Below are 11,032 nucleotides of genomic sequence, written 5' to 3' on the forward strand. Positions count from 1 at the left end.
ACATAAGTTAATAGGCTATGTAATAATCATAATTGACAAAACAATGTGTTTATTTAGAAATATTGAAATTGTTTATCAAATTGTTGTCGGCACCTGTACAATATTTATTTATGACCCTTTACCCAGTTTGCTTATTTTATTACATCTAATGGTGTTTGAAATCTAAAAAACAACATTAGAGAACTTGATGATGTACAAGGCGCACGATGTGTCTTTAAACAGGCGGGCATTGAACCCCCCCCCCCCCCCCCCCCCCCCCCGGTTGAAGAAGAGATCAATAATGACTTGTGATTGATTTTCTTTATGGCTGTTTTTTTGGTGGTTAAGGGAAAAAATTATAAAAACATAAGTATAAAAAAAAAAAGTAAAGGTTGAAAGCTAACAACAACATTTAATTTTAAAAATTATTTCCTATATTCTTTTAGTTTCTAAACAACCTAACAAGAACCAAAAAATCAATAATTCAATATTATAGAAAGTCATATTACTTAGCAATGCAATATTTAATTGGTCCTTTAAAAAATCCCGCGAATTTGCTGGTAAAAGCTAGTTAGTTAATAATAATAATAATAATAATAATAATAATAATAATAATAATAATAATAATAATAATAATAATAATAATAATAATAATAATAATAATAATAATAATATATTTTCGGGGATCACGCCGTGTCTTGTGCTGGTATGGTGGGTATTAAGCATCGACATAATATTGTTCGGGATTCCCTTGTTGATGTTTGTTATCGATCTGGGATTTCAGCGAGAAAGGAGGTTGACATTGGGTTGTCTGGAGGGAACGACAGGGCCCTCAGACCTGCTGATGTGTTACTCTATTCCTGGGATTGTGGTCGCGATGTTTGTGTTGACTTGACAGGGTCTTCTCCTTTGACGCAGTCTGGGCTTTCTGACTTTGTCCCTGGACGTGCTGTGGTTGATGCGGCTCGTCGAAAGCGGGTCAAGTACGAATCTAGCTGTCAGGCGATTGGTTATGGTTTCATTCCTTTCTCATTTTCTTCCCTGGGGGAATTAGAGAATGAGGCTGTTTCTTTGCTAAAGCGGGTTCAGAAGAGTTCGATGGCGCAAGATATTAGTGCCGGTGCTGCTGCTCATATTTTTACTAGGATAGGTTTTGCTATTGCTAGAGGTGTGGGGGCCCAGATTGTCTCTAGGCTTCCCACTAATTTTTTGTAAGTTTTAAAACTTTTAAGTTTTTTTTATTATAATAATAATAATAATAATAATAATAATAATAATAATAATAATAAGGGGGATGATTCTCACACACACTTTTTTGATCCTCACACACCTATTTTAACCTTTTACTCTTCTAATAATACTCAATTGGTGTGTGAGGATCAAAAAAATGTGTGTGAGAATCATCCCCTAATAATAATAATAATAATTAATAATTTAATAATAACAATAACAATATAATAATAATAATACGGAATATAAGGAATAGATAGACGGTTAATGGGGTGTATTCAACGGCTTACAACTTGGTAACCGTATTTTAAAAAATAAAATAAAAATAAAAATGACAACACGATGTAGTGGCTTTATGGTCGTGGGAGGTCTCATGCTAAAAAGCGAAACAATTACATTTAATCAAATACTTATTACTTTATTAAACTAAACCAAAATTAAACAGCACAACTTCTGTGTCTCTCTGTCTTTCGCTAAACGTGTACCTGTTTCATTCTCTCTCTCTCTCTCTCTCTCTCTCTCTCTCTCTCTCTCTCTCTCTCTCTGTGTGTTTTTCAGCAACTTCCATTTTCTCGATGCAATGAAATAGTTGATCATTAATTTATCATTATTTTGATTATATTACGAGCTTCAATTTCTAGTTCGGATCTGAACGAATTTATCGATGCTGATGTTTGATGTTCCAACTAATAACGGTAATTCAAATATAGTTACCTGATTTGACTTTCTGAATTTTCAAGTGATGTTCTTAAGTGTGGTGATTTTATAATAAACTACACTTTGTTTATGGTGAAATTGTGGATGAATTATTGAATTATGTGATGATGTGATTGTTGTATTATTGTTAACCGTTTGATTTAGAATGTTATCAAATCTGAATTATGATTAATGTTTTTTATTAGTTCCTCATTCAAACTGTTTCATTCTGTAGCACTGGTTTTATTGGTTTAATCAAATATAATTCATTTAGACTAATATATATATATATATATATATGAAATACGAGTATTTATATGTAATTTATTTACGTATTATGTTAAAAAAATGAACTGGTAGTTACCTGGTATAACTTCCTTCTGATAACTTCTGTTTGGTTTTGTATTGAACAAAAACGGCAAGTGGTGTGTAATTTCAATTTTACTTTCTAAAGAAGTATGTGATTATTAGTCATTAACTCTCATTATGTTGAATCTGTTTTTTTACTTTTCTTTTATGTTTTGATTAATAAAAAACAAAAATAAAAACTGTATTCTTATATATGTGGATTTTTATTACGGCAACCCTAACGTGGTCGTTAATATGCATTAATATGTTGTACGTAAGGGTTTATATTGACTTTTCAAATTCCGGTTATTAAAATTTACAATTCTTTTTTACATGTTAAAGTGGGGTTGTCGTTAGAAAAATTCATATTTATGTATTTAGTTATAATTACAGGTTATGAATTATGAAATGAAGTTTTACGTGTTTGCTGCAACTGTTCTGTTGCTGGTGGAGTAAAGCATCGTTGCAATATTTAGCGCATTCGGTTTGTTGGTGGTGACGTTACATGTATGGGAGGATTCTTACATCTCGTAGATTTAAAACACGGACGGATGACTAGAAAAATCAGAGTACATAAGAGAAATATTGGTGGTAAGATTTACTAATCTCATTGATAACCACACCTGCTATTAACTTTACCATCAATATTGTTGTTGTTGTTTTAAATTTTGTGGTTGTGGATAATATATTACAGAAATTAACATTTCGTGTGCCCTGCAATTGTTTTCGAATTTATTAGTCGAAGTTGATTTGATTCTTAGAATTGTTTTTTCTTTCATATGCTTTTAACGAAATGAAAAAATGGTGAGATTAGTATTAATTTTAGGAAGGAATTAAGATGACTTTAATCATTTGCAGGTGCAGAGGCTCCACGCAACAGTTTAGATCTTCCTTTGGGAACTTACAAGGGCTATTATTCTCCACAAGATGATGAACTGGTAAGATCATTATATCATTATATTTATTTTATCATTATATTTATTTTATTACAACTTAGAAAAATTGTTATTTTATCTGGGTTGGTAATTTATGTGAATTATATACTTGTTTGTGTACTATGAATTTGAAGTCTAGAGACTTGCATTTTTGGATCATTAGTTCTTCATTTTTTCAAGTATAATCAATAATTAAGCTATATCTTAGAGCTACAACAGCAGGCTTCATATCTGTGCTTATATTTATGAGCATTAGTGTTTAAACCGTTACATTTCAGTAAATTCAACTCCAAATTGAATGATTCTTGTTATGTTGTAGCTCTAAAATGGAAAGGGGCAACTTTTTACACTGTCAGTTTAATCCAAGCTGAGCCTGTTTTAAGCTGTATTAAAAGTTACCCACTTTAGCATCTTACCCAACCCACCCGTTTGGACACCTCTTCTTTATACGAATAGTTTCACCCAAATCAACTATTCGCCATACTGATTATTCAAAATGTTACTGGCTTTGTATTTATTTATATGTTTAATGCTGTGTATACTTGAGATCTCAATTGTAACTAACAGTTACGAGTTACAAGATAACCCAGTTAGGCCACGTACATCTAAGTAACAATACTCGCCAATATTTATCTAACGTCTTTAAATTTGCAGTCAAGGTATCAAGAGACACATGAGTGGATTGAGTCGGGCTATTATCCAACCGAGGCTCCAATGAAGAAGTTAATAGGTGACGAAATGACCAAAAGACCAAAGAACAAAGTTAACGCTCCAAATATCGTGGCTCGTCTAATGGGTGTCGATACAATGCCCCCGGATACAAAACCAGTACAACAATGGTCCGAAAAAAAACCCGAAAATACAACACGCACCGTTTTAAAAGAAAACCTAACTCGAAGTAGCTCCGTGGGCTCCGCTCCATCCCCTTCAAAATCGTTTCGACTAGTAAGTAACGATTCATTTCACTTATCGGAAGATAGTGATCTCGATGAATGGAGCAGTGGCAAAAAGTCAAAAAAACCGAAGCCACGTCAGCACCCGCAAGAGGAAGAATTACAAAAATTTAAGAAAGATTTTGAAGCGTGGCAATCGGCTAGGTTTAAAGAGTGTTCAAAGATCGTTGAACATGATACCGAAATTACCATTCCCGAGCAGTTAATAGCTCAAGAAAACCTCAACAAGGAAAAAATGGTTCTGTATACAAATTCATCATCGAAAGTCGAAGAACTGAGAAAATCGCGCTCGTTAAAATCAGAAGAAAAACAGTCGGTTCTTACAAGAAGGAAAACAATAACCGAAGATTTCGAGGAAACTGTGCAATATTCTGCACCAACTAAAATAGTAATCTTGAGGCCGGGGTTGGATAATGCTAGTTATCACGAAGAACCGTATGCCAGCTCGTCGGTTGTTTCTGATGATAGAAACGATATCGAAGTTTTTCTTGAGGAAGTTAAAGAACGGTTAAAATTCGAGTTACAAGGAAAAACGTTTAAAAGTGGAGTCGTTCGAGGAGGTGGAATCGAGACACCGTACAGCGAGAGACCTTCGGATCCGAAAAAAATCGCGCAACGAATAGCAAAACAGGTTCGAGAAAGCGTTACGAAAGATCTAGCAACGAATTTGGTTCGTTCTGAATCAACGAGATCTTATCGAGGTGAGATTCAGTGCAGCGGAACAAATTCACCCGAATTTATCAGCCGAGATACGAGAAGGCTTCTATCAGAAAGATTAAGGAATGTTTTAAAGAAACAATCGCATAATATTGATAAGATAACGAATGATGATGAAATAAAAGTCGAAATTGATATGAATATGAAGATGAGTGATCAAAGGAATTTGTCTCCAATTAATCTTGTTAGATCTATGTCAGCACCGGTTTCAGGAACGTCGTTTGGAAAGCTTCTTCTAGAAGATCGAAACGTTGTAACGGGGGCCCACATTCGAAGGAAGCATGAAGCTAGCGAAAAGTTAGCAATGAAGGTAAAAAAACATACGAAAGATAAGTTTAATTTGAAGGAACGAGTGTCGAATTTGAAGCACAACTTAACACTGAGGGGAAAGCTGTTTCGGAGAAAGATACATTCGTCGTCTTCTTCTGAGTTTCGCGATAATGATCGTAGTTTTGTAAAAGATATCATGAATGGACACACCGTTATGATGAATTTTGCTGATAGACCAGTAAGAAACACAACTTTTTTCAGTTCTTTTTAGTTTTTTGTTACCAGATTAATAAATTTTAATTTTTTTTAATGAAATTATGTATTTTTGTTACAGGCAAATGCGACTGAGGTTCCACCTAGTCCTGCATCTGTGTGCAGTAGTATGCACGATGACTTGTATAGGGCTGCGTATTGTGCTAGCCCTGCAACACCGGGTGCATTTATGCCTGAGGATAACGATCTGCCGCAGGCTTTCAGAGACATAAGTTCCAACTTAAATGGTAAGTGAACTGAACATTGTTTAGTATGTACTGGTGGTGACAATTTTGACCCGTTTATTTATAAATGGGTCGATTTGGATGGTATATTATTTGTAGCAGATCATACAGTACAGGTAAAGTTAAAATGAGAATAAAAATTGGCTATAAGGTAAATGGATCATTCAGATTGAAAGTCTTCCAAAGTGTACTTAAAATGTATAAACCATGGTATACATTGATGCTTTAAGAAGAGTTAGACTATTCATGTATATTACCTATTACCTATTACCTATTACCTATATATACAATTCACAGATGTATATATATTTATATTCATTACTTATATATAGATATAGATATAGATATGAATATAGATGATAACAGAATAGATAATCCTATAAATATGTACAATCCGAAGTGTTTTAAGCAGTTGGTTATTAAGTTTATCGTGGCTGTCATTAACATGTTTAAAATACTTGCATATTGCATTTGGTTATTAACTGTATGATGGCGGTTACCCTAATATTACAAGTGTTTCAAGCGCGTTATGGTTGTCGTTATCAACCATATTTTACTTATTATTTTTATCTAATCTGACAGAACTAAGAAAGCAGTTGCATGAGCTCGAGAACGGGCAGTCAGAGGAGACTGCTTTTGAAGAACAACTCGATGAATCTGTAATGGCAGAGGTTGAAGATGAAGATGAAGACGAAGACGAAGCTTACATACAAGACTTGCTATACGCATCTGGTTTATACAACAATTCATTCGATCAGTCTCTAACCAGATGGGACACATTTGCAAAACCGATAAGCAACAGGGTCTTTGAGCAAGTGGAAGCATATTATAAAAACAAGACGAATAGCAAGGTATTATTTGATTTATTAAACGAGGTACTTTCGAAGGTACTAGCTCCGCCTACGCACTTATCAAAACTTTGTAGTAAACTAGTGAGACTGCCATGTGGCAACGCGTTATTGGATCAAGTGTGGGAGATGTTGCATGAGTATTTACATCCTACCGTTGATGAATCGTTTTACTTTTTTGATACCATGGTGGCTAGAGATTTTCAAGTGTTGCCATGGTCAGAATTGGTCAATGAGGATGTTGATGTTTTAGTCAAAGAGTTCGAGAGACAGATTTTGAGTGATCTTGTGGAAGAAACGGTTAAGGATATGAGAGGTGTTTACGGAAGCTTTAAAGTGTAAAAAGCGAAAGCTCGAAAAAGTGGATAGTTTTGTGTATATATGAGTGTGAATGAAACGAGTGAAAGTAGATTAAGTAGATGAGGTTGAGTGGTGTGTGGGCATGTTTTTGTGCTGTTTAGGAAGAGGTAGTTGTAGGATGGTTATATTTAGGATGTTTTGGGTGTCTTGTTTTCTTGATTGCATCATTAATTTATTTGTTCATCAAGATTTATCTGTGCTCCAAGTCTAAGCGCCAACTGGTAATGAATTATAAGTGGTGGGTTAAGATCATAATTATAGAAACTGGAGGTTGTGATCAAATCAATGTTTGATTATTAACTTAACTAGTTTAATTGCGAATTCGCGGAATTAAGGAGGAAAAACTGCTGTAGTTAAGTAATACAATACATTTAAAAAGCAGTTAAAGCTATAAATACGCTATATACCTTCACATTTGTTTCAATGTAAGCTATATACCCACTAAACATGTCTATTTTATTTAATTAGATAGTATTAGTATGGTGAACGAGTTCATAATGGTTTGTATTGTAGCTTATTTGACCCACTCATATTTACCATCGCTCTTGACTGTTTTTTTTTTAACGGCAACAGAGATGTATATTAAAAAACGCTCCCTAGCAAGTTGCTAGGAGAGAAAAGTACAACGACTCCCCAGCATGGCGCTGAAAGAGAATTACAACGGGCTTAGAAGCCATGTGTTCCAATGTGAAACCACACAACCTCTATTTTTAAGCCAACGAAAAGCAAAAAGTTTAATGACATCAAATAAATTACATCTACTAATAACAATATCATTAAAAACGATGCCGTTCCGATGTCTCCAAATGATCCAAAGAGTTGTAACGATGATAGATTGTATACGAGGCAAGGCAGACGTCGACAATGAGGCTCCCTCGATCCAAGTTTCCACATCAATCCAACAATTGAACACAGGCAAGTTACAATCTAGCCAAACCCGAATAAGCCGCCAAACATCTAAGGCCACGGTACAACCAAAAAATAACTGATCGATATTCTCGGAACTCGAGTTACACATAGGGCATGTAGTCGAATCTACCACAATACCTCTCGCGGCTAAGTTACATCTAACCGGGAGAGCATCTCGTTTGAATCGCCACCAAAAGATGTTAACTTTCTTAGGTAACGATTTCAACCAAGTTGTCCCAATATGATACTAGGGGAGCGTGAACTTATCAATATGACGTCGAGTATTCTTAACTGTGAACATACCATCACCATCAAGTGAACATTTCCAACAATCTTCTCGATCCGTGAGATGAACATCTTCAAGTTCGTGTAAAAGAAGCTCAAGAGTAGCTGCATTTCTAGACCCGATAACCTCACGAGACCATGACCAAACCCAGTTATCATTGTCCCATTTATCAGCAACTTTGTCCTCCTTATTATTGTCAAGGTGGTATAATCTCTTGAACCGATCTCGAAGGGGAATCGGCCCGCGTCAAGGATCGGACCAGAAGGTAACGCGTGAGCCATTACCTACGTGTAGACCAATATGATTAGGAGGTAGGATATTATCAGCATCCAGTTTAACACAAGTGACTACGATGTTTGCCCAAGGACTGCCCCCAATGGCTTTTTCAAACCGATCTCCATGGATAGCCTTTATAACGTCGACCCAAGTGTCATTCTTGCAATTAAAATACCGCCACTTCCATTTAAGAATTAGAGCCAAGTTGAATGCTTTCAAGCTACCAACGTTTAAACCACCTTTATCAAAAGATGATAGAACATTCTCCCATTTTACCCACGACATTTTTCGTTTAGCATTGTTAAAACCCCAAAAGAAATGAGCTCTAGATGCTTCAATTTTATTAACAATCGTAACCGGGCAAACAAAAAGTGACATATAATAAATGCCTTTACTCCCCAAAACCGACTTAATGAGAGTGAGCCTACCACCCGAAGATAGAAGACCCGCTTTCCATGAAGCAAGCCGATTATTAAATTTATTAACAAGATCATTCCAACTCGAAATAAGCTTCATATTGGTACCGATGGGAATACCAAGGTATTTAGTTGGAAACGAACCGATTCTACAACCAAATTCATCTGCCAATGTATTAATGCTTAGGGCCGAAACATTAATTCCAAAGACATGGGATTTAGACACATTAATCTTCAATCCCGAAACCAAATGAAAAATGTTGAGAAGGCGGATAATGTTACCAAGTTCACATTCTCTCCATTCCGACATAATGATTACATCGTCGGCATATATAAAATGAGACAAGTGAAGATCATTTGAACCAATTCGAATACCTCTAATAAAATTAGAAACACAAGCTTCGTTAAAGGCTAGGTGAAGACCCTCCATGACAATAATGAACAATAAAGGACTAAGAGGGTCACCTTGTCGAAGACCTTTTCTAATGGGAAATTCACATGTCGGACTTCCGTTAACAAGTACGGAAGTTCTTGCTGATTTTAAACAACTCATGATCCAACCACACCATCGATCTCCGAAACCAAGAGATCTCATCATAAACAATAAGAAATCCCAGTTAACAGAATCGTAAGCTTTTTCAAAGTCGACTTTGAAAAGCAACATTTTGCGCTTATTTTTCTTGTGCCATTTGATAATCTCACTTAACATCAACGGGCCATCTAGGATTTGTCTTCCTTCGATAAATGCTGATTGAGAAGGAGAAATGATCTTATCAATGACACCTGCAAGACGATTCTTTAGTAACTTCGTGATAATTTTATAAAAAACGCCTATTAGGGAAATAGGTCTAAAGTCCGTAACAAGAGTCGGGTTCTTGACTTTAGGGATTAATGTGAAAAAAGCAGAATTAGCACCCTTTGGCATACGACCCGAGACAAAAAAGGCACGTATATCATTTAGCAACTCGACTCCCAAAATATCCCAGAATCTTTTGATAAATTTGAATGAAAAACCGTCGGGACCCGGGGCTTTTGAGCTACCACAGTCCCAAACCGCCATCTTTATTTCAGCATCATCAATGTGACGACCCAGAAATTTCCGATCAAATTTAAAACTTTATCTTTACATGATTTCGACAGGATAAGCAAAGTTTGTAAAGTTGAGTCTAAAAATCTTGAACTGTTTATATGGACGTATTTAACCTGTGACTATTCCCGACGATTCACAAATCATTGTGTGTAGGTATGTATGTAAATAAATGTATATAAAGATAAAAGTATATATATGATATTTTGAGTTAATAAAATAAACTTTAATCAATTGAAATTAAATATATAAAATAATAAACAATTATGTATTTATATAAAAATATATACAAGATATTATTATGAATCTATATGTATATATGTGATTTCTAACAATATTTATTAATTGTATATATATATGTATATATAAGAAACTACTATTCAATATAAGTTATTACATTATATAAAATTATAAAATTACATAAACAATATGTAATATTAATATATTACAAGATAAAATAAAATTGTTATATCAATATTATTACTTTTATCACTATAAAAATTACTATTAACATTAAAATCAGTATTAGGGATATTATTATATATAGTTATGAAGTGTGAGAAATAAATCATTATGATATTATTATCACTAACGTTATTATCACTAATAATATAGTTAATAATAATATTAGTAACATTATAATTAATATCATTATTACTAGCAATACTATTGTGGATATTATTATCATCTATATTAGTATTATTATATTATTATAAAGTATTATTATTAGTAATTATAACATTAAGAGTATTATTATAGTTATAATTATTAATTAATAAGATAAATCATAATTTATAAATACATATATATACATATAATTATATAAATGCAGAAATATATACAAGTATATAAAATCATATTTATATACACTGATATATATACAGATACAATATATAAAATGAATATTTTTTTGTATTAATAATATAATTATAAATATATAAACTATTAATTTTATAAACTCACAAAATTAATTAAGATTCTGTATCAAATAAACCTGTAGAAATCTTGATCCTGTCCCTTATCAGGTTTTAACGCTAATTCAGTCAAGGATCTAGACAAAATTCTGTTTCACGTCTTTATCTAATTACTGTAATTTCTATTTTTTTTAATCGAATATACTGTCTTCCGTTTCTTAGATGTCAATCTCTTTGCCAAAACCAAACAAAACGATCATATCATTAACACTAGCTTCACTTATTCAATTATCCTCTTTATATACAGTCAA

At 33.6% G+C, this 11,032-nt stretch overlaps 1 protein-coding gene across 1 annotated transcript; it reads left to right on the top strand.

The window, feature by feature from the left end:
* Positions 1 to 1,789: 1,789 nt before the first annotated feature.
* On the top strand, positions 1,790 to 7,029 carry LOC139847951 (uncharacterized). The gene is made up of 6 exons (XM_071837684.1): positions 1,790 to 1,904; positions 2,647 to 2,844; positions 3,112 to 3,191; positions 3,843 to 5,366; positions 5,463 to 5,628; positions 6,208 to 7,029. The coding sequence occupies exons 2-6, from the start codon at positions 2,763 to 2,765 to the stop codon at positions 6,813 to 6,815; spliced, it is 2,460 nt and encodes an 819-aa protein (XP_071693785.1). The 5' UTR covers positions 1,790 to 1,904; positions 2,647 to 2,762; the 3' UTR covers positions 6,816 to 7,029.
* Positions 7,030 to 11,032: the final 4,003 nt, after the last annotated feature.

This window comes from Rutidosis leptorrhynchoides, chromosome 5 (assembly GCF_046630445.1).
Source record: "Rutidosis leptorrhynchoides isolate AG116_Rl617_1_P2 chromosome 5, CSIRO_AGI_Rlap_v1, whole genome shotgun sequence".
In the NCBI taxonomy this organism is placed as follows: Eukaryota; Viridiplantae; Streptophyta; class Magnoliopsida; order Asterales; family Asteraceae; genus Rutidosis; species Rutidosis leptorrhynchoides.

Bases quoted from the DNA above. Each gene is read 5' to 3' on its own strand.
- LOC139847951 (XM_071837684.1), top strand. From the start codon at position 2,763: ATGGGAGGATTCTTACATCTCGTAGATTTAAAACACGGACGGATGACT. The intron at 3,192-3,842 runs GTAAGATCATTA...TTAAATTTGCAG, and splicing joins CTCCACAAGATGATGAACTG to TCAAGGTATCAAGAGACACA. The intron at 5,367-5,462 runs GTAAGAAACACA...TTTTTGTTACAG, and splicing joins TGAATTTTGCTGATAGACCA to GCAAATGCGACTGAGGTTCC.